General features: G+C 33.6%; 2 protein-coding genes across 6 annotated transcripts in view; one reads left to right on the top strand and one right to left on the bottom strand.

The window, feature by feature from the left end:
- LOC141451894 (carboxypeptidase B-like) overlaps positions 1-16,769 on the bottom strand; it is a 36,894-nt gene extending 20,125 nt beyond the window's left edge. The window contains exons 1-3 of one of the 4 annotated variants that reach the window (XM_074123680.1): positions 16,626-16,764; positions 15,932-16,083; positions 1,710-1,972 (exon numbers count right to left, since the gene is read on the bottom strand). In XM_074123680.1, the coding sequence (XP_073979781.1) occupies positions 1,710-1,817 (108 nt within the window). In that variant the 5' untranslated portion in view covers positions 1,818-1,972; positions 15,932-16,083; positions 16,626-16,764. Of the gene's footprint in view, positions 1-1,709; positions 1,973-4,717; positions 5,030-15,931; positions 16,084-16,625 lie in introns of those variants that run through there. The other 3 variants (XM_074123678.1, XM_074123679.1, XM_074123677.1) reach the window with 3 other exon arrangements.
- The window catches only part of LOC141451893 (MOXD1 homolog 1-like), a 100,468-nt gene extending 74,731 nt beyond the window's left edge, over positions 1-25,737 (top strand). Inside the window, exons 1-13 of one of the 2 annotated variants that reach the window (XM_074123675.1) lie at positions 4,966-5,089; positions 7,587-7,946; positions 13,066-13,218; positions 15,675-15,836; positions 17,546-17,632; positions 17,709-17,895; positions 19,282-19,386; positions 19,471-19,634; positions 19,712-19,828; positions 22,063-22,188; positions 22,495-22,679; positions 22,755-23,076; positions 24,935-25,737. In XM_074123675.1, the coding sequence (XP_073979776.1) occupies positions 7,590-7,946; positions 13,066-13,218; positions 15,675-15,836; positions 17,546-17,632; positions 17,709-17,895; positions 19,282-19,386; positions 19,471-19,634; positions 19,712-19,828; positions 22,063-22,188; positions 22,495-22,679; positions 22,755-23,076; positions 24,935-25,102 (2,133 nt within the window). In that variant the 5' untranslated portion in view covers positions 4,966-5,089; positions 7,587-7,589 and the 3' untranslated portion in view covers positions 25,103-25,737. Of the gene's footprint in view, positions 1-4,965; positions 5,090-7,586; positions 7,947-13,065; positions 13,219-15,674; positions 15,837-17,545; positions 17,633-17,708; positions 17,896-19,281; positions 19,387-19,470; positions 19,635-19,711; positions 19,829-22,062; positions 22,189-22,494; positions 22,680-22,754; positions 23,077-24,934 lie in introns of those variants that run through there. The other variant, XM_074123676.1, reaches the window with a different exon arrangement.
- Positions 25,738-26,820: the final 1,083 nt, after the last annotated feature.

The following is a 26,820-nucleotide window of genomic DNA, read 5'->3' as shown; positions in this document are numbered from 1 at the left end:
GGGTGTTTTTCAACGTAAAGCTTTTTCGTGCATTTTTTGACGATCAACCCTTTTACAACTGTCCTACCGGACAGTTTGAATTATAAATATTTTGGTTGAGTGTGCTCAACTTTCAGAATACAAATGCAAAAACAGCATAAATCGGTAAACTTTGTAAAAAAGAACTATTAGAATGTAATCATTGAGCCTTCAATCTTAGTTATAATTTACTGATTACCAAACTGCAAGAAAAAATTCTATGTGACCGAGACAAAAACACAAGTCTAGAAAACCAACAGCAAGCTTGAGGGACCTAATAGAAAAGAAAAAGATAGATTTTACTTTTTTGTACGAATCTGTAAAACTAAGTGGTAGGTTTTCCAAATAGATATAAAGGGATCACAGAAGGAAACATTGAAAAGAGCGGCTGTTATAGTCACTACGAAGACTGAGTTCTAGAGCAAAAAAAAATGAATAGATGAATTTATCGTGTTAGATACTAAGCGGACATTGAATGATCAATTAGCTAGGACTTGAAAAGATGAAAAGTAATTGCTTTTTCGGACGACCTTGTATTGATGACAAAGGTGGAACTAACTTTAAAGCAGAACTCACAGCGAATGACGATTTATGAATGATTAGGTTTAAGATGAGCAAGAAATGATAAAATATAATTGAACCTTAAAAAGCCAAAGATGAGCTAATTTCATGTAAAATATCAGAAGTTACTGTAAAGAATAATTTAATGAAAATCGGCTGAAAAACGTTAAAAAGAAAATAAAGTGTAGCAGATGAGAAATTTACTTTTATTCCTATATGCTCGTAGACCTATATTGTCAATACTCTACTTGAATTAAAATAACAATTTTTTTATTTTGGATGGAAGAATAGGGCAGTGAAGAATAGAAGTAAATAGTAGAATACACCTTTGCACAGAATCTTCACCTTTTTCCTTAAACTTTTTCATAGTTGGGTACTTTTCCCTCTAAAGTATATTTCAGCATAACGTTCATCTTTGCGTATCCTATATTATTAAGGGAAATTAAATGACTTGCTTAAATTCCGAGTTTGTAGGCTATCCCGAAACCGGATGTACCACTTCGCTGATTGATTTTTCATTTTTCTGATATCTTTTCGAAAATGCCTTCTAAAATTTCCAGAAAATTTTTTAGAGCGATAAAAACTTTTTTTGAATGAATTTTTTCAGAAAAAATAAAAAAAAGTTATGTTTCCATTAGTCAATCACCAATTGCATGGTTTTAGTAAAAAAGTCGTTTGAGGGTTCGCATCAGATTTATGGAAAAAACATGCTAAGCCCCCTCTCTTCTGACCAGGCTTTAGTTTGAAGACCCGTTCTATCACAAACGGACGCTGGTAAGAACGACCTTGTAGCTGGATTGGCGCAGACTATCCAAGAAACGGATATGTCATTTCTAGAGGAACAGTATCCACGGACGGTTGGAAAGCCTCCTAATCAGGTTAGCCTTTTGGAGGGTGGTATAGTTTCTTCACCAATATGATCTTCGTTAGAGAAATTAAAGGGCCCTAATGTCGCGTGATCTTAAAGAAGCTATCAAGCAGTACTTTATGTTTTCTGACGAGGGCTGCCATCAGCTTGGCTACCAGGACTTAGGACTAGAGCAAGCTACGTGCACTTCATTACTAAAGCAACATATACGAGGAATAAAGAAAACCTTTTATTTAATGTGTATCTGAAGGCAGTGACAAACCTGTAGGTCGCTGCTAAGCACAGTGAACTCAATATCTTTTTCAGACAAGTATTCTTTGAGGTACTCAGCGACATCTGGTGGAGCTACCACGTCTGCACTTCTGTTCATAATTGGTGGATTCCAGAATTCTAGACCAGGTTCATCCTCTAGAGATTCTATTTCTTGAAGCTCATTCTCATTGGTAGGTCGAATTCTTAATAGTTGGTAGTACTTGTAGGAAACTCTTGAGGCCGGCACTTTCTTTTTTCTGTTGCTCCCACTTTCTGAAAGGAATATATTATAATTAATTTTTTTTTGCTACTTTTGTCAAATACGGTTAGTCATTTATTATTAATATCTAGGTGCTTCATATCACAATACTAGTCCACCATACTACCAATTGAACTAGTCTTCTTTCTAAGAGGTGTAGGGCTCTTATTTATTAAACTGTAGGTAATATGGCAGACGAAAAATTCCCTTTGCTTGAATGATTCTAATGGACGTTTCGGCCTAATAAGGCCAACCATCAACTTTGTATTAAATGTGATATGCTCTTTTACTACTGCAATTGCTGGTACTTGATAGGCTATTCGCTATGAAACTAGGAGCCATATCACAATAAAGTCTAATCAATGGCACCCCTTTTTCTTGCGTAGTCAAATTTACTACGTTCAAATTTTTACACAACTCAGGTTCTCCTTATATTTCGAGAATCGCTCTTAATTGAGTTATTCAATCTTTATTTCTCTTGTTTAAGATGAAGGCAGATGTTATTTCCTTCAGTTAGACCAAGGCGTGTCAACATCTAAGGTCTTTGGCGCCGGAGCTTTTTTCTAGTCACAGTGAAAACTGTCCATCACCGGACATTGAGCTTTAAAAGCTGCTAGGAAGAAAAGCTGAGGACTGATTAGTTATTATTATTTTCATTTATCCAAAAGGAATATTGCCAATTTCAGTCATTATTTTTACTGGAGATGACCCTACTCCATTTGTCGAAATCTTGGAATAATGACTGAAATTGGCAATATTCTTTCTTCCTTTTTGATTCATGAATCAGTCAACAAAAATGATAAACAAAACTCTACATTGTTTTTGTAAGCGGCTTGAAGTTTACAGTAGTATGAAAACCGTATATACCCTTCATCGGTACTGCCATAATCATAGTTGTTCACTTCGATTTGCCTTCATTTAAAAAAAAAATATATGCATATTTATTTAGTCCCATTAAATCTCAAATTTAAATTGCATTTGTTTACATTCCAACTCGAATTTAAGAGATTATTTGGACTGATATAATTGGTGATTGACTAGTTCTCAATTTTTTCGTCAAACCATCAAAAGGTAGAGTAGAATTTGCTTAACAGCATTGTTGGCTCAAGATCTAGGCCGGAAGTCAAACTGACCAACTCAACGCTACTTTACTCTTTCAATGATTGAACAATTAAACTAACTGGCTTAAAAAATGAAGAATACTCTATTCAACATGAAGACTCGACCATATTTCAGACATGCCAAACAAACAAATCTGCTCCACTATCACTACTTCAAATTCCATAACTGCCATAATTTTTTATTTTCACCTATTTGTGACAGTTTTCTTCACGTAATATTAAAAATTGGCAGTTAGGTTAACATCTTGTATAATTTTTTTTTTTAAACGATTTTCTGGGACATGTTTCTAAATAAAAGCTTTTTCGCAGCGGAAATGTGCCTTTATTTATTCTTTTGATGTTGATAGAAAGTATTGCAGTCGTGCTAAATTTTTGAAGCGCATCTTCATCTCTGAGTACAAGTTTGCAGTTCTTTGTACTTGGAAAGCCTGTTTTGTTTGGCTTGATGTTCCATAATATCTCAAAAATAAAAAATTCAACATTGAGCAAGCCAATTAGAATCGTGTAGCACCGGGTGGGCTCCTAGTGGCAGTTTGCTGATGGAACCGCTCAATATCAGGATGCGTAGCTTAGCATATTAAGATGGCCCCATTCACTTCATATCCATTTCCTGCTAAATGTCTTAATACAAAAATCTGGATTAGAGAAACTACTTAGTACATAATAAATAGCACTAAATATTCCACCAAGTTAGAACTTGAGGTGGTAGGAGGCCAGCTTAAAATGCGCATTGATTTAAATCTCTAAAAAGTTTAAGTTTTAAAATCGGCTAATCCTGAATTTTTGTGTTTACCATGCCGTAAAATTAACATGTAGCCTTTTTAATTTGAGCAGTAGTAGATTCCGATTAAAATAGACATCCTGTTACCCGTGTAGAAATGGCCTGTAGACATCTATTACAGCCACAGTAGTCATTACGTGGCAAACTCGGAATTAAGAGTCATGCGGCATGTCGGGCTTATAACGGTCACAAATAAACTTATCGCTCGTTTACTGCTCTAACTGTACACCTATACATTAAAACTATAACTAGAGAAGAATTTCTACAGTCGTGTTAAGTTTTGAAATTGATTTATTACCAGAAATAAAGATTAATACTAGAAACGAATTCGCCGTCTGAAAATGCGAATGAGGTTTGTTTTGCTCTGCTGAAAGGCGTTTCCATTTATTTGATTTGATTAAAATTAAAATTTATGTTTACGGGAATATGCAAGCTATCCGCTACAGTGTCAACCCTCTAGATAATAATATACACAATATTAGAAGCGTAACCTTAAAAATTCTTCAACACTGAATTCTCCGGGAAAGAAATATTATATAAAACTTGAATATGACAAATCGACTTTAAAGCAAGCAGTTTGAGCCATTTCAACAAAACTTAGAAACTAACAAAATCAATGTTATAAGGTTTACTAGATTTGATCAAATACTTACTATAGTTATTACCAGAACTTAAACGAAATATCGGTTTTAACTTTTGTTTTTTATTTATAAAACCTGTAGAAGTGTTCCATAAAAGTTAATTTGTTTTTTTTTGGCCCCCTCATACAAAAAAATATCCGGTGAAAAGACAATATTCAAATCTACGAACATCAGTCTGAAGAGGAAGTGGCATTGAATTACACATGAATTACTAACGTATGGGCATGAAGTAGGTAAACAACATCTCGAGTGCGCTATCAAACCACTGGAACAAGGCAGCGAACATCGAAATATCACGTGGTCGGCGAGAGAGGACAGCCGCCTGCGACGAAGCTGGAAGCAGTAACGTGAATATGAGCGTGTAAACACAGAGACTTGACAGTTGCATTTTGGCAATGCGAGGGCAGCTAGGACACATAGTGAATCCGCAGCCGTACTGCGAGATCGCCTGCCTAGCGGCTCCCCCCCACCAAATTCACACTATAACCTCACACTATAACCTCTCTTCCACTGCGCTCAAGTTGAATTAACCAGACAGTGGGACGTACCACCTACTGCAGCCGTCATTAACTCAACGCCGCTAATTAGGTATTTTTTACGCTTAACGTTTTTAACAATTATCAATGTGATGAATTTTTTTTTATACATGTTTAACCCACTCGTTCTCTCTGTGTATGTGAAGTAAATGTCACAGGAATCAAATACGCTGCTTACTCTGATCTGGTTAAACTAAAATATATAATCTGGTTAAACTAAACTATGTATATAATATCTATTTACTTTTTATTTAGAGAAATCTCCTTAACGATAACTTACAGTTCAAAAAGTTATTAAGTATAAGGGTTGATTACACGATAAAAAAGGGGACAAATCAGAAGAACCTAAAATTTCATTTATACTTCAGCTCGTAATTTCAGCTATTTAGAAACGTCCAAAAAAGCTTACGGTTTTATTCAAATTTTATTACAATTGATATTATTTAGGTAATTTTACTGCATTAAATTTTCAATGACATTGTTTAAAATTTATTAGATGTCTCAGATCGTTATGCTAGCCATTTTCATATACAAAATATTTGTAAGTAAAGTGAAGTACCCATTTAACTTAGATTGATTTTAATAGGAGGTATCAACTATTAATCATTAAATGTTTACTAAGTTGAATAACAGCCTCTATGCAAATAAACAATAATGCAAAATGGCACAGGTGAAAAGTGACCCATAATTTTCTTTTGCCTACTTCGCAAGAAAATAACTATTATTCTCAATTTTCTGTTTATCCTAACATTATTAGTACGGAAAACAAGACATTAAGCAAAAAAACCTATTGAGGACATTTTTTACTGCATAATTTGATTATTTAAATACCTTCGAAGAAAATATTTAAAAAAAAACTTTTAAAATAATTAACAATAAAGAATTGGCCAATCCCAGTAAAGAATGGAATAGTGAAAAATAGGTAGTAAGAAGAGCCAATCAGAAGTAAGAACAGTTTATTAACACAATAATTCCTTTTATGAATGTTACACCACGCCTTCTTTGGCCCGTAATAAAATGAAAGATCTGTATTTTTAATTTTTCTACTTTCTATTTCTTTCGATAAATGTAATTGCTAATTTTATTTAAATTAGGAATGTTGTGGTACAGAAGAATACGAGATTGAAAATTACAACAATTAATAGCAAATAAATAACTACTTATAATAATAATTACATTATAAATTATAATTTACTATAGTCCCTTTAATTGAGTACTTGTAAATTTTATAATCAAATAATTTATAAAGTAATTTAACAATAATAGTCTATCCTAAGTGTCTTTATCTATTTTATATTACTTATAAATAACATTGTGGGGAGAACACTAGTTTAACAATGTAATTGAAGAAAACTATATTATTTAATATTAATCCAGATTAATTATTATTATTATCGCTTGACTACTACACAAAGTAACAATCACTTTAATCGAAGAATGAATTTAAACCGACGATGTTTACTCCTACTGCTGTACTAAACTTAAACTTAAATCATATGCAAAAAAAACTACTGAACGAAAATTTTGTATTTGAAAATGGCGAGCAAAAAAGGGGCCGTGACATCTAATAAATTCTTAACAATATTAATGAAAATTTAATGGGGGGGGAAAAATTTCTTAAATGATATCAATTGTTATAAAAATTTGAATAAAACTGTAAGCTTTTTTGAACTTTTCTAATTACGAGCTGAAGTATGAATGAAATTTTGGGCATTTTTTGATTTGTGTATATTTTGTCGTTTAATCAACTTTGCTTTAGTCCAATTTTGATAAACTTTAGCACGAAGAAGTGGATAAAGCTTCCCTACGTGACTCTAATGTGCCATCATGCTCTTACACGTACTAAAGGGAAGTACTGCTATCTTTCAATTTATCGACTGATTTACGTCAATGAATTGATAATTAATTTCGATTCGAAATCTTTGCCTCCGTGCCTTTTAGGGAGAAGTACTGTAAACGCACTTTAATTTTGCTTACTCTTTTTGAAAAAAAGTACTGAAATCTCAGTTTAATTTTGCTATTTACGTTCAAATACCTTCCAATTTTAATTGAAAAGTTTTCCTAAGAAAATTGTTTTTGTGGATTCTTTAGGGACCGCAACTCTAAGCATTCTTTTATTTAAAAGATCTCTCCAGGAAAATATTGCTTATTCCAAATGTTAAGAAAATCTGTAAAGCAGATATATAACTTTGCAGAGTAGCAAAACGGAAATTCTATCCAAAAGGTTCAAAAAAACTCCTTAAAAAAACTTACAGTTTAACAACTATAAGGGTTGATTAAACGCCAAAAGGTCCACAAATCAGCAAGTTAGTAGGCTGGGAATCACAGTGAGGGAAAATGGTTTGGAATATTTGTACCATTTTTTATTTAATTTTGCTTTCTCTATTAAAAGGCGTCACAATGTTTTGTTTTTGGAAGTTCATTCAAATCTCCGCTTTCATGCGAATAATTAGCAGCCTTAGATTTATACCAAACATTTACTTTCGATTTAATTTGTGGTGAAGTACAATAAAGCCTAAGTAGAAGTAATGCAATGTAAATGTTGTTAGAGGATGGTTGGAGGGGGAGAAGTTAGTTGGGGAAGCAGCCATTGTTGGAAAGCGCGCCAACTGTGCACATCTGCCTGTCTGGCTGTGAGAAAGGGCCCAGTTCGCAGTACCGGTCGGACCATGCATCTTGGCATAAGTTGTGTACTGTTTCTCCTCATTCTTGGAGTGTCTCTCGCCATTCAGCTCGACCATCAACTACACTTAGACTTTCAACCCATGAATAATGGCACGGGCCTCATATTGCAAGTTACCGGCGCAACTACAGGCTACATTGGTATTGGATTTTCTCTTGGCGGAAATCCCATATCTGATCTCGTCATGCTCTGGGTGGACGATCTCACGGGACTCGGCCACCTCGTTGTAAGTAAAACATTCTTAATGCTCTGAAACTGCTGGAAATAATAGTATAAAGCATTTCTTGCCTCTTACTAAGCTTACTTAGCTACACTAAGTCACTCATATTGCAAGAATAATTCCACTCTTTCTCTGTTCTACAAGACAAGATAAGCTCGAAAAGCCTAGTAAAAATTACAAGTGGAGATACTGCAAGGAGTCCTGGGTTACTACTTACTAGATTTTTTCCAATATCTGAGGCGATGGGTAAAAGAAGCCTTTTTCAATGCACTTGTCCGCCTGCTCTCCTTACCTATTTATTATTATTTTATTTCTTAAGTTTTTAAATGTGGGATCGCGCTAGGCCTTTAAAGCCGCCCTGCTAGAATCTCTTTATATTTATTTTTTTTCTCCATTTCTTGCCACCTTCTTATTTTTTTATTTATATTTTTTTTAAAGAAATATTTAGTTAGAATTTTTTTTTTTGTATTGGCCATGTATAGCCAATTAACTTCTTTTACTTCATTTTGAAAGATAGGTCCAACAGTGTAGGATATTATGAATCCAAATAGGAAGGATTTTTTGTTCTAAAGATGTCCCTGTAATTGCGTTGTGTCAGTTCTTCATATAAAATTTTGAGAAGGTAGGTTGGTCGGTAGCTTGAGGGGTTGTGAATTGGTTTTTCTGTTTGGTAGTCCCATTACGTAATGAGCACTTGTACAGGTGCTGGTTATATATCTCTTAATATTTTATTTCGAGTTAACGCTTTAAGCATTAGAAAAATTATCAATTAGCTGCTTTCACAAAAAAGTTGCGAATCAGTCAATGTTTTACGTACATCCTTATCGCAAAAGAGAAGTAAAACCTCCTGACTTTGCAGTTGGAATTATATCTCTGTGGTTAGATGAAAATCTAAGGAATTCAGAAATAGCCATTATGTATTGGACCAAGTCAAGAATGTTACTTGGAAAATCCAAAGAAATTAGCCATGGTGGGGCAAGGGGATGGTTGCCAGCTCGCAAGGTAAGAATTGGAGCAGCTGCTTTATTATGGGTGTTTTAAGATTTCCGGTCTGGCCGGAACTTCTACTGGCCATCTCCCACGCTCACTAACACAACAAGCACAAATAGTCAAAGTGAGTCGGCTTGGGCTACAACAGATGAGCAGATTGCCAGCCCTCATCGCTACAGCTCACTCCAAATCTCATCGCTTTTTCACTCATTCTGAATTTGGCCGATATTTTGTCTCCCATTGCTTTTCTTGTTCCTGGTCTTTGTTTTTTAGATTTCCTGTTTAAAGAGGCTTTTTGAAACTGATGGGTGTGTATCCAAATCCAACGATAAAAGAGAAGATTCTCTGACTAACCTTAAAGGATAGCTTGGTAGTTATGCCTTGCGACACTTTCTGGACCACTCCACTCCATGTTCCAATCTAATCTACTTACTTTTAATGATCATTATCATTATTATTTTTAAAATTTCTGCCAAGTGGCCGTAGGATCTGGTCCGGCGCTCTAAATTGTGCTAGTGTCGCCGATTAAGGCGGTGTACGAACAGCCCACCTCAACAAACACAAGAAATAGTTCTTTCGTCCAACTCAAGCATTCCTTTTAGTGTTTGCTTCACTATTACAACACAAGATATAAAACCAATGAGGGGTCGAGGAGGCACATAACATTACGTTCGGGAACTTTGTCAATGTTAAATAAAAACAAGTGAATCGTGAGACTGCTGAGGCCGCTGTCGGCTGACATCTTACAAGAACCATTTCTTAGAGACTTCAGTGAGAACCATCTTCTAAAGAAACTGCAGTAGATTTTAGGCAGAAAAACTATTATAAATTCGGGTTAAGGAGGGTTTCAAAAAGCAGGACATGTGTTTGTAATGGAGGGAATGCTGGTCACGGGCCGTTGGATACTCGCAGGTGTTTACCATGGCGGCGAACACTTTGCTAAGCAGAAAGCGCCATTGTTCGTCTGCGGACAGACTACTGCTATGCGCTCGGTCATACCTGTTACTATCCCACAGGTCACATGACCCGAGCACCTGAGCACCAATAGTTAATGCAGAAACATCCTGTTAATTAATTAATGCGTCCTGTGAGGCTTTTAGAAATTCAGTTCTCATGGGAACGATATTTTGAGCACCCAGAAACCCAAATAATAGAAGGAAACATTCAGTTACTGCTCTGTAATTTGAAGTATTCTAAAAATTGTAAGTTCTAAAATTGTAATTGTTAATATTAAAATGGCTTTTAATGTAGAGCAGCCGACGATTTTTGAATCAACTCTATTCTGAACAAGTATTTTGGCTTGTCCTTAGCTACACTAAAAGAATAATAGATGCGTTTCTAATTTTTCAATGAAAGTAGTTCTCATGCTGGTGCTGATAAGAGTAAGAAGCTCAAAATAATTGTGGTAATAACATCTGTAAAATATTTATTATTATGTAATATTTGTGTTAATAAAAAATATCAGTCCACCAGAAGTTTGACTTTGCTTTTGCGAATATTCTATGTTTATAGGATGTCACTAATGGATGTCTCCAAACACTGATTTATTTTAAAGAATATTGATTAAGTGGGTTCTGGGAAGCTGTGACGTCACGCTTTTTCAATATTGTTCTTTTATTGAAGTTAACATTTATAATATTACAGTAATTTTTTGTTTATTTTTTTATATGTATTTATTTATTTATTTTTTTAGTAGTCAAAAAAGTTGAAGACAAATCACTAAGTAAATTGCGCGAGAGTTCGTTACACATTATTTTTTATTATTATTATTGTCCATAAGTTTACATTTACTAAATGATTATTTTATTCGTTTGCTACAAATATTCTCCTAAAACGAATTAGTTGTGGTTTTATGAAAACATAAATTGCGCGGAAAGTGGAAAGGAATTAAAACAGCAGAGAAAATCTTTTAATTACAAAATACATGATTGGTTTTGTCACCGTAGACAACTTGTGTTATTTCATAGTTATACTAATACTAAGGAAGCTGTTATTTTTGGGAAATATTAATTTATTTACGCTCTAAAATTATTGTCGGCGGGTCAGTGAAACAGAGTAATCCTTTTGTTTGAATTTGAAAATTTCCCAGTCATTTTCAGAATAGCAGTGCCATCTATTGCTTAATAAAGAAATAATTCATAGTTAATAAGCCAAGTTAAGCCAGCTAAACTGAACAGAACTAGTAAGTGAACTATTTGAACAAAATAATGAGAGTATTTTTAAAATAGATAATCTCTTAGTTCTCAAAATCGTGCACTTTTCTGAAATGGGAAAGCGCATAGGTTTACAAAATTAAATGAGTTTTAGGGCGTTATTAGGGGATATTTATATTCCCTTTGTGTGTCTGAACAAAATTCCATCACCAGGGTTTCCCCTGCCGGATTTGTTAACGGGAACTGACAATTTATTGTGGGAATATGTTGCGTGATTTGTCGAATCTGTGATCACGTCTATCTAATATCCTGAAAGCCGGAAATCTCGAAAACCATCGATGTCCTACAAATGAAAGAAAACATTTCAAGCATTGAAGTTATTTGCCGAGAGATCATAGTATTAATAATTAGGTATGATGCTCATTCCAGAAGAAACTAGCGATCATTAATTATTAAATGGAATTATTAATGGAAAACTGGTGTGCTAGTGTTGTGGAAAGGTGGTGACCGAGTCGAAGCAGCTGCGCCGGAACATCTGGCGAGGGCTCGTGTCACAACTCGTAACAATAACAGACAGATGTGGCATTCCCTCAGAAGACTTACACCTTTGCAAACATTCAACATGTTGTTACCATCTCGTCTCGCAACGCAGCCTCTATAACCTTCAGCAAGCACTTCTCCACACGCTGCCAAAGTTATGATCTTTTAAAACCAATGGCTACCTCCCTCTTTGAAGAGTTAATGATACAAAAGTAAGAAATAAAAGAAGATGGAAGCTACCGAAACAAAAAAAATTTATTCAAAACTGGCGCTAAAACTAGAATCGATTGTTGTATTGGAGTTTTCTCCAATAAGAAAATAACTGGAATAAAGGTTAAATTTATAAGATGATACTGCTCCCACATTACTTTTGCTATGACATCTCCAATCCACGTCAGTCATATAAACAATATTGCAAAAACGAAAAATGGCATTTTTTTTTTAATTTGATCATTAGTTTAGATTATATTATCGGACCCAATAACAAACTTCTGGATAAAAAAATCCAACTGGAAGAGACACTTCTGAATCGAATTGTCAATCTTTTTTTTTCGGAAATAGATCCTACGGTCATCGTTGGATGACCTTTATTCCAGTCCTTCAAGTGACTTTTTTATTATTGTGATTTATTTATTATTTTGTCTTGTTTAATTGGATTATTTGGTTTGGTTTTTGCTTTTTTTATTTCACTATTTATTTTGAACTATACTTGATCATCTGAATCGGTGTAATAGGCAGCTGTGGAAGTGATTAATAAATTTAAGAAAAAGAGGATGCTACAATTTTCTTGAAAATGGGGGTCCTTCTTATATATTATATTTGAAAATTTCCTTAGGAAAAAATAATTAAGGACTCTTCTGATTGGGGGTGGGGTGGGTAAGCTTCCCTCTAAAGAGCAATACCCTGTGTTTATTATAACTTATTTATTATATTATAACTTATTTAGGGTGTACAGTATTAAAGCCGTTTACTAAACATGAAGAGTTTGAAGAAAATTTTTATGTCAGAATTTAGGGAATTGTAAGAGAAACTATTGTGGGTGTCCAATTTTTATTTGTTAGGCATCAGTTGTCGAGTTTTCGACTAAATAAATGTCTGCCATATAATTGTTTAACTTTTAATTAAACCATAATTCATGTTAAGAATGTTAGAACAATGCACTGTATTCATTTGTATTTGTTGACGTTTGGCTTAAAACTAAAATAATCATTTATTATACGGCAGACTTATGCTGCGGTAGATACCAGAGGTTGTTCAATTTATTTTTTTTTTAAGCTCGGCTGGGATCCCCTAAACTCGATGGCGGCTGTACCTATGTGACTGGTACTAACTTTAAAAGGTATCGAGGGAGAAACTGAGCAAGTGCTTCGCATCAGTTTTTTATTTAAACAGTTTGAAATGGAGAAAGTGAGGCAGTTCTAAAAAGAACTTATTTGTTTCAGGACGGTCACAGGACTGGAGCGGAGGACTCTCCAGTTGAAGATCCATTCCAGAACTACAGACTGTTACAGTCCCGCCAAAACAACACGCATACTGTTATAAAGTTTTCCAGACTGTGGGACACATGCGATAGAGAAGGCGATGTTATCATTGGTGTATGTGTACTTTCTTGCTTTCAACTTTGCATAACACTAATACATACCTGATTTTACTAGGTTTACTTGAACAGTTTTTCCAGAAGAAATTAGTATTTTGCGAGGGGGGTTTTGTAGGACTTTACCCTTATTTTGGAAGCTTAAATTTCCTAACGTGCATCATTATTACATTACTGTTTGTTAATTGATTTGAAAAGTGCTTTTTAACTAAGTATAGCAATCAGATCCTTCATATTATAAAAATATCGCACTTCGCTTTAAGGCACCAAACATTTTTACTTCTATTTTACTTGACAGATCAGAAACATTGGCTGAGAATAGTTCTATAAAACCGTAGCGGATACCATATCCGGGCGAGCTTTATATAAAATTAAATTTTTATAATTTTTATTTACAATTTTTTAAAAAAAAATTATTTTTGGTATTCACAATCTACAAAAAGAATAAAATGTAATTAGTGAATATGATAAAGGAAGACTTCATGACTGGATTAGCTTGAGGAGAGAAGCTGCCCACCGGCAACACTCTCGCAGGAGTGTTGATTCTTGCACTACTGAAGTTGGTCACGAGGCCAACAGCATTTCAATCGTCGTGGAGGACGATCTGGAATCGTTTTGGAGGCAAGATTTTGAACAAGAGGATTGGTACAGAATGGAAGAGAGTCAAAGAATTTTCTATATTTAGGTTTATATTCGTCAGTTACGTAAGAGATTTTGAGGTCATTATGGAGAGTGGAGTTAGAGACTTAAAATGGAGAATTCGTAATCTGACGGAGAATTTTTAGTTACAAATAGTATGGAAATAATGTCTTACCAGTAAAGAAAACACTTTTCCGGCGTTTAAAACAGGGTTTAAATTTTTTAATTAAATATATGAAGCTTTTATTTGTGGAAGGAGAAAGCGGTGGCCATCCAAAGCCTCGCTTGGCCCAAAAGCTACAACTTAAGTCCATTAGATTTATTAATTTGTAGTAATACATTCAACCTGTATAGCAGTTGTGCTACAGTCTATTAAATGTGAAGAAATAATAGTAGTTATTAATAATCAAAAGAAAGCTAATTAAATGATTTAGTCGACTAAAAGAAAGAAAAAGAAAAACTAAGTTATCCAAATGGAAAAAGTAATTAAAAGAACCAAACAAAAATAAAGCCGAGAACTGTTTAAATTCTAATAAAATTTTCTTTCTTACAAAATAAAAGTGAATAACTAAAGAGAATTAACTTAATAAATATTAAAAAACTTACTAATGCCCTCAAAGTCAGCTGTAAAAAACTGCACAAAAGCGAAACCAACTCTGACAATTTTTACTCTGACAACAGAGTAATGGTTTCGAGAACAATATTCGATGCGCAAAAAAAAAAAAAAAAACCTGACAAAAATTGAAAACATGAGCTTTTAGAAATTGTTTTTATTCCGATTTATACCGTTTTCGTTAACAACCTAACCTCGCGAATCGATTTTCATAAATGTGAAGTAATTCAATTCGAAATTTGCCTTTTGGTGGACTTGAACAATACAAGTTATTGGGGAGAAGTTAACCCACTTACATAAGCATCTTTAAATATATTTAAGTATATTTTATTATGTTTTGTTCCTTAACTACGACTGTCATTAGCATCAACTAAAATTTCTTATTGGCTATCTTAGCCCAGTTCTAATCAATTTCTGTAGGATGATTAGGGTTTCTCTACGATAGTTTAAAGGCTTTCTGCTCTTTCACCTACTAAGAGAAGAAGATTGAAATTGGTCTCGACGCTGTACATACTAGAGGAGGGAGTAGGTCTCACATATGCGAAGACCCCTGAAAACTGTGTATTCCCTGTTTAATTTCTCTCACTTCCCTTAAGAGAAAGCGCTGTACTCGCAGGCTAAATTATTTTCCCATATAAGGAAAAAGTACTGTAATCGCAGTTAAATTTTTCTTACTCTTCTTTAAGGCGAGTTCTGTTTTCGCATTTTATTTCTTTTATATCTATAATCACTGTTTCATTTTCCTTAATTCAATTGAAGAAAAGTACTTGGGAGTCTAGACTCATTGGGCATTAATAAAAACATCCTTTATAACCGGTGTAAATCAGCCATTTACACCCGATATCTGAATATTTGTATATTGTATATTTATATATCTGTAAATTTTGTTTACAATGCAACCATGAAGAAAAAAAAAAAATCTAAAAGGTACAAAAATCTCCTTAACAAAAACTTTCAGTTTAAAACTTTGATAACAATGAAAAAAGTAAACAACTAGAGTGGAGAAGTTACCCACTGGTAACATTCCAATAACATTTCACTATAGTCTCACAACAAAGAGAAGATCGCGAGGCCACTGTCTTTTAAGACGTCTAGAAGTGTGTCTGGAAATGATCTGGAAGATAGATGCTGTATCAGTAAAAGATACATTTTTCGTTTTCTCACTTTTAACTTTTTTCATTGATATTCCAATTATATTATTATAGAATGGAACCGTGAAACTGATGTGGAGTGTTGGAAGTGCGGATCCCAAAAGGACTGGCTGGAGTGGAGTTGGCTGGAGAGGGCCGAAATCGTTGCATATTTCTGCTCCTCCATTGCTGAAACCTGAAGAAGCAAAAATATTCTGGGATGTTCTAGCCCAAGATGTAAGTATTACTTGTTCTCAGGAGTTTTATTGTGTTCGACCCGGTAGTATAAATATTCTTAGCTTAGAAATTTCTCTTTTTCTGGTATACAGTACCACTATATTAATTCATTTCCAAAGGTAACTGCCTGCGCTTGCCAACAACCTTCTAACCACTATTACTAATAACTCAGTGTGTGGATTGCGAGAACAGATTATGCAGACTGTTTTGCGCAAGTGGAGCGTATTTCGCTACCAGTATACCATTCCTGAAACAGAATACAATCGATTTTCATTCAAAGAGTAAAACTGTTGCTGAACGAAAAGCATGAGAGTGATTTGTTTGGATCCTGTTCTCAGAGATCAACCCACTTCGTCAGGGTGGTAGCTTCCCAAATTTTGACTGGCCGCAATCGCCTACTTTTTATTATCAGCGCCTCCAGTTCAAAAGTCTGAGTCACGACAGTACGCTGGTTACTGCGAGTAACAAAAGCAGCAATCCATCTTTTACTGAGAAATGCGTTGCAAAGTGACTGATTTGCGAAGACTGTAGATAAAAATATGCATATTTATTACGAGAAGTTCAAAAGGCAAAATATTTGCAAAAGCGTGTAGTGATACAAACATTTTTATTAATATTTAAAGTAAAATAAATTTAAAAAAAACTGTGGAAAGGGGGGGGAATGCACTAAGTTGTCAGCAAGCTCTTAAGTTCACATGTACAATACTAACTTGTTATCTTAATTTCCTACTATTTCGCTTTTCTTTTTTTTAATATTGACTTGGAGTAATTTTTATTTTTTATACATACCTTTTGAATGTCTGCTTTATTTAATTTTATAATCGGTTTATGCAAATACAGCATTGTAGACATCGCTAATTTTGAGTTAATTGTAAAATGAAGTGGAGGATAATAGCACTGGATAAGTAGCCGAGGTATAAAAATAAATGGAGAGTGAATGGCTGATTAAAAATTAAATTTAAAAGTAAATCAGCTGCGTTAAAGAAATAAAAATTCTTGGCCTTTTCAATTAAAATACTTATACCGATTTAATAGCATTTCTAGAATACATACAATATGTTTTTGGTTAAGTTAATTAGGTAATAGATTGATTAACTTTTATTTGGTCTAAGAATTTAATAATAATGTAATAGGCACGTCATTCACAACCCTTGTTGTTTTCATTTTCGGAACTGTTCACTGTTTTTGGTAACTGATCATTGATCCGGAAACAAAGAATAATACCAATTTCAGTCATAATTTTTTAATTATTTTTCCGAGCATTCTATCTTCAGGGACTAGGTCATCTTCAGGGCTTTGAAACATATTTTACAGTATAGCTATAATAATTGTGTTATAAAGAATTTGTATAAAGTTTACAAAAATTATTACCTTATATGTAACCCTTACAAAACAAGAGTATTCAAAATGTAGTAAATTTCCAATGGAGTATTTATTTCTTTTTGTAAGGGGATAGATCCTTCTGAGAAGCCTTTTAACCAAGAAATTCACTTTTTCTGCACCAAATGTTGCCATTGAAAACAAATTTAACGGAAAAAATGACAGAATTTCGTAAGTGGAATACCGTGAACTAATCTCTAAAGATCCACGAAAGTAGAAAATTGGTCAGATCACAAGATGTTACCCTTTTTTCTTTTGATTTATTTACATATTCTATAAATTATTACCCAAACTAGAGAAATAAGACTTGTTCCTTTATAATGTTTCAGTTTACTGTTCCGGATAGTTCTATATCCTTCTATTGGTGCAAAATATACAAGATCCCTTTCCTGGATGAAAAACATCATATTATAGGAGTACGTAATTAGATTTGTTGCCGTGTCAAGTTAATCAAACATTTCATCAGTCAGTGTTTTGCAACTTAATTTTCAGTATACGCCGCAAATAGAAAGTGGTCATGAGAAACTAATAGAGCATATGCTTCTATATGAATGTCTTGGAGGTTCAGAATTTGAAATATTCGGCAGTCACCCGGGAGCGCCCTGCAGATCTGCAGCGGCCCCAAAACAATGGACTTCGTGTTCTACACCTATCGTATCATGGGCTACTGGATCCACAGGTAAGCATACTTATAATAAATAGTGGTTCTAGTTCTCTGGTTTGGCCAGAAAATTTCGTTTTGAAGGATAACTTCTTACTACTTGTATTTGTAAACATTTTGATTCGATCGCTCTAACCCTTCGAGGCTTAACTTGAGGTAACGTTAGATTTTAATTTTTATTAGAATATTACTTTTCAGGTTCATCAAGGCAGATTTTTTTCTTCTGCTATTTATACTGTAAATTATTTTAAAGGTTTTTTATTTAAGAGAGGAAACCATAACTTTTCATGTTAAGACTTCAGCTTCCTAGAAATAATAATTAAAAGAAGAAGTGCTTCATAAGTTTTGAGTTCAGAAGACTTGAGACCAGCTCATACAATATTTATAAAACTTTTAATTTTATTGCATTCATGGTCGGTGTAGTGAGTGAGGAAGAGTGAGAGGATGAGAGGAGTGCGAGTAGGATAGGACTGAGCACTGAAGAACAGTGGTGTTGCTAACTCCTCGGGTGCTTGAGCCTTGAGTTTGCTTTTAACTCTAAAGCTCTGCAATGTAAATAGGAAGTATTGCTTATAACTATAGGGGTATGGATTGAAATTAATGTAGAGAGGTCCGGCGTACCTTACTCTGCCGAAAGCTGTAGCTACGTCCATTTAACAATAGACGTATCCACCTTCCGAGTATGTTATTGTTCGAAACCACTCACCATTTATTCAATTACACATGTTGCATAGTTAAGTATGATTTTCCAATCCAAAACAGTATGTTTGCTAAATGGTCAGCATTGTAGCGTTAGCACTGCCTGTGCTGTTAGGTGTTATTGATTGTAGATTCCTGGATACGTAGTTTGCTAATCGTCAATTACATGTTAATTGGAATTACCTGACCTATAAACTCACTTGCCGATTATTTTTGGTTTATTCCAAATTCTTATCAGAGAGAATTCCAATCTAAGCTGTAGCTCATTTCATTCCATATGTTTCTTTTCTTTATTTTTCTTCCTGCGGTGGCATTCATAATCTAAATTCTCCCTTAGATCGACAAAAATTCAATTTTTTTGTTAGGTCCATTTTGGTAGGCTTTATGGTAATCGTATTTATGACAATAATCCGCGAGAGCTGTGTTTTGATTAATAAGATTGCTATTATATCAACAATAACAGAACTGCGATCTGTTTTCAGCTCTGAAGATGATTCAATTTCCAATTCCTATTCAAAGTTAAACTTTTTTATCCAATTAAACTCTTAGCACAGCTAGAGATTAGTTAGTATCTCCTCTAAGCGACAAATCCAAGAAGTATATCTCATGATTACATTTTAAGATAAGAACTTAATTATATATTATGTTTTGTAATTGCATTAATCTGATGAAGTTAAAAAAGTAACTTTTTTACTCTTTTTTAAGGAGAATTTTTTCCCAGTTCCGTTGGCTTGCCAATGGCCGAAGGCGAAGGTAAAGCAACGTACTTCATGTTGGAAATACATTATGAAAATCCTTCCCTTATGAAAGGTGACAGACAAAGCAATATTGTAGATGTTGGTAACACAATTGACAACCGCTTGTAACAATAAAGTAATCTTTGTTTTATTTCAGTTAAAGATAACTCTGGACTAAGGATATATTACACTCCTTTACTAAGACCATTTGATGGAAGTATTCTTACAGTGGGTGTGGCTCCATCTTCACTGCAAATAGTACCTCCCATCCAGCGCAAATTCTCCAACGTTGGATACTGTGATCATCAGTGTACTAACTTGGTAAATAATATTGTTTCTCAAAAAAAAATCTGGATGGTTTATTTCTATACTGATTACGAAGCATTATCTATTGACAGATGTTTCCAGAATCAGGAATAAAAGTAGTGTCAGTTGTATTTCATACACACTCTGCAGGAAGGCAGGTGAGACTGAGGCATGTTCGGGAAGGGAAGGAATTGGCTGTTATTGCTGAGGTAAAACTGACACTTTTGTTATGCCCATTAATATTATCGGTCATTGAAGTTTATTATTATTATTATCATTTTTAACCATCTGTATTTAACTGTCAACTGCCTATTGGCAACAAGTAAATGTGATTACGTGTAATGTATAAAAATAAATTAATGAGAGCCATCCAACGATTACCATGAGTCATGAGTCGGCAAACACAGGTAACATAGTGGCTGGAAACATAGTGGAGCGGCGAGCAAAGCGAAGAAAGAGCAACGCTATCTATAGAGACTAGAGCAAAGCTCTGTTTGATTTCTTCGCTCTCATCGCGCTCAATTTTTAAAGATTATTTTTCAAGGGTTTGGATATTGATACATTTATTGGTTTAGTTTGTTTAAAGAAACCTCTGTGGGACCATAGTATTTGCGAAGCTACCATAGTTTTTAATAATTAATAGTTAAAATTAATTAACAATTAGTAGTTAATGGAGAATTCAGGTAATTTTTGCTACATTTAATTTGGTTCTCAATCCCTTAATGCTAACTTTCATCTAAATACTAGGCAAAATTAAATTACATTTTCACGTCCTACTACTTCTGATCAGAACGAATTCTCCAATCCTTCTTCTATAGCGTCGTACTACTCCAGTTTTTCAAATGAACATTAATTTACGACAAATCATGGAGTAGTGACTTAATAATTTTTTTTTTTTTTTAATTGACTAATTTCTTTTTATCTGCATATGTTTCTATTTAGTTTTTATTTATTTTTTTCTTAACTGAAGGTAACTGCTAGGATTAATGGAGTTACACTGGGCTAGTATGTAATCAAATGTTGAAATAGATATTCTAAAATACGAATGAATCTTGCCAGGATGCTCCCGAAGTTGTTGGTATAAGTGATGGAATTCACCAAGTTCATGTCTAAATATGTTTATACACTGCAGCTCCTGCTTCTAAGCTGCTGAAAATACCAAATTTTCAAGGAAGAATTTTCATATAGAAATAATTCCTCCATCTTGTTTCGTCGAAAGGAGAAACGCGTCTAAACTCGTCACTATGTGCATGCGACTCTTTGCTCGCTGCTCGTCGCTCTCTTTGATCTGAAGCAGCTATCATCGCTATATTCGCTTTGCTCGCCGCTCCACTAGGTTTCCAGCCTTAGAGGCACAACGTCGAGACTTCTAAAATAAAAATCTGAACAAAATTTCTCTTGGAATGACACTTCATTCAAGAAAATCGGTTCACGCTTCGAAAATTCGAAACGATTGCCATACTTCCCCTTAATAGGTGTAAGAGCAGAACGTCGCTCTAATGTTACATAGGGAAGCCCTTTTATCCTGCCAAATTTTATCATTATAAAGGAAATTTGGGAATTTTATCTTTTATAGAAAAAGAGAAAAAAATTGTCAAAGTTGGGTGTTTTTGACGTTACGCTTTTTCGTGCATTTTTGACGATCGACCCTTATACAACTGTCCTACCGGACAGTTTTAATGCTCAAATGTTTTTGAAAACTTGGACATTTCACAATACGTTGTTATTAATATAGGTTCAATAAAAATAAATGGTTTTTGGAGAAGTGTGACGTTCAACTTGAAAGAAGCAGTCTGATAGATAGTACTTAAGGATTAGGTAGTAGGTGCTGGGAAGGATAGATTTGTGCTTAGCTAAAAGTCCATGACACTTTGTCGAATGCCTGGGAGACATCAAGAAAAACTCCTGGGCAATATTGCTTCATTTCAAGAGAGGTGGCAATAGTGTCTACCACACAGTGAGCTTAGTGGATAGTAGAGTCGAAATCCGAACTGGTGGTCTGGAATGATGATGATGATGATGATAGGATCTTTTGAAGACGAATTGGGAGTAGCCCCTCAAGAGAGTTAGGAGGAAGCTAATATCTTAAAATCTTATGTGCATCCCAGCTTATGAATAGAAGCTTTGATGAATCGTCTATAAAAAATAAAAACAGAACACTAATAGATTCTATTTCATCTCCAAATTTTTTATTATTATTACGTACTTAGATGTACTCGCAAAATAAAAGTCCCTCACAATTGTGTTGGTGTAGGTGTTAAAACTAAGGCCTCAACCAGTTCGAAACTCCTGGCTTTCTAGATGGAATTAAAATCAGGTCGGTTAAGGATTTAACTAAACAGCATTGAGGATTATTTCACCAATTAATGATTTTTTTTTTTGCTTAATTGAAAATTTGATAAACTAATTTCAAAATAATATTAAAATAAATTACCAATTTCAGGACAACTATTATGATCCTGGATACCAACAGTCAATAAGGATTCTTGGTGAAACTGTGATTCTACCCAGAGATGATATTATTACAGAGTGTAGTTACAATACCCAGAACAGGACAAAAATAACTCTGGTTAGTTTAAATATTTGATAAAAGAATTTCATAGGTGTTTCAAAATTCAGGAGATGCTTAGTCATTGTACAAAAGATCATTTTCATGTACTAGTAATAATTCTTAAAGTAAACTTGATATCTCTGAAAATATTGACTTTCTTGATATTTTTGTATCCACCAAGTTACAAAAGTTTTTTAATGTGTGCAAACTAAAACCTCAGTTTTGCTGTTTAATCTAAGCGTTTGAACAAGAATTATAAGGGATGTGTTTCGTGTTAACACAGATTTTGATTGTAACGAATATGAACTTAAATCTCCATTACAGGGAGGTTACACGTTGAAAGAAGAAACTTGCCTAGCTTACCTACTGTACTATCCAAGAACTGCTTTGTCCAGTTGCACAAGTACTACAGCAGTAGATTTCTTCTTTGGAGCATTTGGAATTAAAGAGTTTTATGACATGGACTTGATGGAGGTTGAAAAATTTATTTTAAAAGAATCAGAGAAACAGTAAGTAGCTAAACAAAAAAGACAAAATAAAATATTGACTTATGACAGTAATCACAACAATAATTTTTGTTTCAGGTTTTCCAAATTTTCCAAGCCACATATCCCGAAGCAAAGCTTATTTTTTAGTTTCTCTGAGAAAGAAGGATTTAATATTGACGCAAGTAAAGCTTCAGTTTCAATTTGGAAAGCAGTGTCTGAGATCAATATTGATAACGATGATAATATACTTTCACGATTAGTTATCTATAAACCTGAAGAATTTCAAAATAAGACTTTCTTGGGACATTTAAGAGATCTACCTTGGCAAGAGAAGTTATTTACTCTGAGGGCTGAAGAAATTTTAAATAAAGGGAAATATAGAACGTTCTGTAGATTGCAGAATAGTGTTTTAGCTATGGTAAATAAATTTTAGCAGTCAATATCTCAATCTATCAGTTTTTCAAAATTAATTATTAAAACTGTCCGGTAGGACAGTTGTATAAGGGTTGATTCTATATATAAGTTAAATTTAATTTAAATTAGTACAGTTAATATATTATATTAAATAAAAATGCTGATTTTTCACGGTTTTGTACGAAATTTAAGTTACATCTTTTTCAAATCAGGTCACATCACCCACCACCTGCCATCACAGTACAGAATATTATCTTCCTCATACTACCTTCGAAATTACATCCTAGCAATTAATTGCAGAAAATAAACCGAAATTTTTTACTAGTGTCATTTTTAGTTGTAAAACTGTTACATTATATATTTGCTTTCAACATAGTTTCGTTCCTACATTAGTAAATTTTCGTCAACAGTACTTAGACTCAGTTTTCTTAATAATTATGTGGTATAAGTAATTCATCATCGAAAACTGCCTGAAAAAGCGTTCTGATGAAAAATACCTAATTTTTTGTCCGCAATTTCTAGAAAAGATACAATTCCCAAATTTTGTTTAAAGCAAAGAGCATATCTTCATTTTTAACAGACATTTTTTTACAACAATGTGGATCAATTGGGTTTAAGAGAAAAGTAGACAAAACTGGGGAAAAAATGTAGTTGTCTTGTTGTTTTCTTATTCTTATTGCCGTTGTTTGTTGCCTTTTTAAACAAAACAGTATCTAAGCGGTGAACTGATTTTCATAAATGAGGTGTCATTCGATTCGAAATTTTATTTAGTTTGTCCATTTAGAGTCTCAATACTGTACTTCCTATAGGAAGGGTTACCCCCACATATTTGCTTGTAGCACCTCTAAAATTATTTTTTTATTTTAATTTTAAGGCGCGCCCACATCTGTCATTGGTGCCCGGAGATTTTTTCATTGCACTGTTTGCCTCTGGACAGTGTTCTCTCGTTAGAGACACACCGGACAGTGAGCTGTAAGAAGTTCTTGGGAAGAGAGAATATAAGGGTCAGCCGCAGGATTCGCACCCGGGATCCCGAGTGAGAACCAAGAATGTTAACCACTGATCTAATCCTTTCCTATAATTAATAACTCTGAAAATGTTAGCTTGATTTTTATAAAATTTTTAATAATATAAAAGTTAGGGTTGTTCCCCTACACAACATCAATACTGTTTTTATGTTCGCGTGGAAGTAAAAGCCCTGGGCAATTGACTGAACCATCGCAGAAAATTCGATGAAATTAAGTTTTTACATTTTCTGACTACGAATTTTGTCTACTAATTTGATCATGATTATTGTACTTTAAACTTATACAGGGCTAGACAAAAAGAAGGCTCTTTAGCCCTCAGCACTTTACCCTTCGTCTAGAAACGATAAATAAATATTTTTCATCTAACAGTTAGTATATTACTTTCATTTAGTATGTGTAAAAATTGTAAAGAAAATAATTGGATTTTTTTTTGAAAAATCGCTAAAAACTGAAAAATTATTCTGTAATTGTGATAAGTCTAGTCTGATTGAAGAATTTTCTTCCAACTTGGAATGTTGATAACAACATTATTATTAAATATAAACACATTTTATCCTCCTTATTAGTTATGTAACTAATAGAACCATACAATGCACTGAAATGGCACGTTAGAAGAAAGACATAAAAACACTCACTGTAGTACCGAGAAACGAGAAAGTACCAAGACCATGTTATTATAAAAACCTATTTTTCGTTCCCATGCGACCTCAAAATGGACATTTCCTGATAAAACTAATATTCTAAAATTTCACGATAACAATATTTTCTTCAGTTAAGTTTTAAAAGAAAGTTAAAAATTACTTATTTATGTAACTATTTTCATTTTGTTTCCAGCCGAGTGCAGTGTACAGTTTTCCTAACTTCACTTCTATTAATGGGACCAACAATTTTGAGTCGAGTTGCATAATGGAATTAAGCAGCTCCACTTCTCCGAGTTTATTCCAGTCTGCCGAGAACTTATTGCTAGCAGCAACATCATTGTTTATTAGATACCTCGTGTGAAATATGAAACTGAATTTTTCTCTAGCAACATTTTACATTTTGGATTACTTAAGCGCCAATCTCAAAGTCTGATACAAAGCAAGTGATTAATTTGCTGCAACAGTTTGTTCTTGAAAGAGTACGTCTCGTACACAACAATCCCGTATTAGAATGAATTAATGTTTTTCGTTCTCCTCCTACATTATGCATGTTACGGAATGGTTTTGCCCTCCAAACAATTTTTATTAACATAATTGCACTTTATAATATTCTCGAGATACTTTAGATTAAAGATTTTATATTTTCTATATATTTATATTTTCCTCTTACTATTTTAATCTTTCTACCAAAGATAAAGTCTCTCAAAGGAAAGAGAAACTCTACTAAGTCACATTGTTTGTAAATACAATTATTGAAAAGAAAATTTCATCGACATTAGAAACCCATTTTTTATTTGTAAGAACTGTTTCTTGGACAAAGAAAAACCTGGAGTTTAGTGCTCGCACCAAATGTAATATATACAGGCTGTGATTACATTAGTAGTTATTTATTTTTAAAGTATTTAGTTTTAAGTTCTAATATGTTTATGAGAGTTTTTCGAAATCAAATTAAATTCTTAAATAAAAACAACTTTTTATTTAATTAATAAACAAAAAGTGGTATTGGATTTTTTAATTACAGATAAATAGGAGTTCGCTCCTTTTATCCGTCATCTATATACAACATTACTTCCAAAAAATACTTATTCATGATACTCCCAAAAATTTAAGATGGAAACCTAAATCCCAGCTATTCCTGGATCTTTAAAACAAAGTACAAATCAAGTGATAGTGCAAATATTGGCGAGGTAAACTTTTTTAAGTTTAAAGATAGTTGAAAATTACCAGGCAGCTAATTCGCGAATCCAGAAAATAATAACCTTGTTATGTACCTTTCAATTAAGAAAAACTACGGATTGTGAGTCTATCTTGAGAGATCGACTTATACTGTGCTGAATCCTGGACGATGTGTAAGAAGTTCTAATCGCTGAGAATACAAGACGTTCTACGTCGTTAAAAAATGGTTCGAACTGCCCTCACCGCTGTTAAAATAATTTCAATCCACTGGGGATCAATGACACTAGGAAACAACCTTAGCAAAATAAACCTCTATTTACTTTAAAGTTTAAAAATTTGAGTAAAATGGTTGATTAAACGCTAAAAGGTACACAAATTAGCAAGCCCTCAACATTTCATTAATATTTCATTGATATCATTTGAGTAATTTTACTGCATTAAATTTCATTAATATTTATTAGAATTTATTAGATGTCACAGACGCTTATGCTGGCTATTTTCGCCTACAAAATATTTGATCAAGTAGCAAACCAATTAACTTAGATTGATTGTAATATCTATTTATCTATAATCAAACTATTAATCACAGATTAAAAAGAAATTGTGAGGCTAAAGATTTCAAGAACTTTTTTAAAAAAATGCCTACACCCACACACTTCAATGGTTTTATTTTATTTGATTATTTTTAAAACAAAAATCGTCGGTTTAAGTTCATTCGCTAGTGCACTTCATGCATTAGTCAAGCGTTATTAATAATAATAATAGACTTTTATTTAAGAAATTTTCCAGTTCCACTATCATGATCGACTTGTTGGCCACCCCAGTTCTAAACCATGTACACCGCTGATATTCCTACCAATCCTCATACTTTTCTTTTTACTTATGCCGATGATACAGCAATCC

Source organism: Rhodnius prolixus, unplaced genomic scaffold (genome assembly GCF_049639745.1).
Source record: "Rhodnius prolixus isolate KJV_2025 unplaced genomic scaffold, Rpr scaffold_14, whole genome shotgun sequence".
NCBI lineage: Eukaryota > Metazoa > Arthropoda > Insecta > Hemiptera > Reduviidae > Rhodnius > Rhodnius prolixus.
Note: the sequence above shows the minus strand (reverse complement) of the source record. Positions and strands in the feature narration are given on the sequence as shown.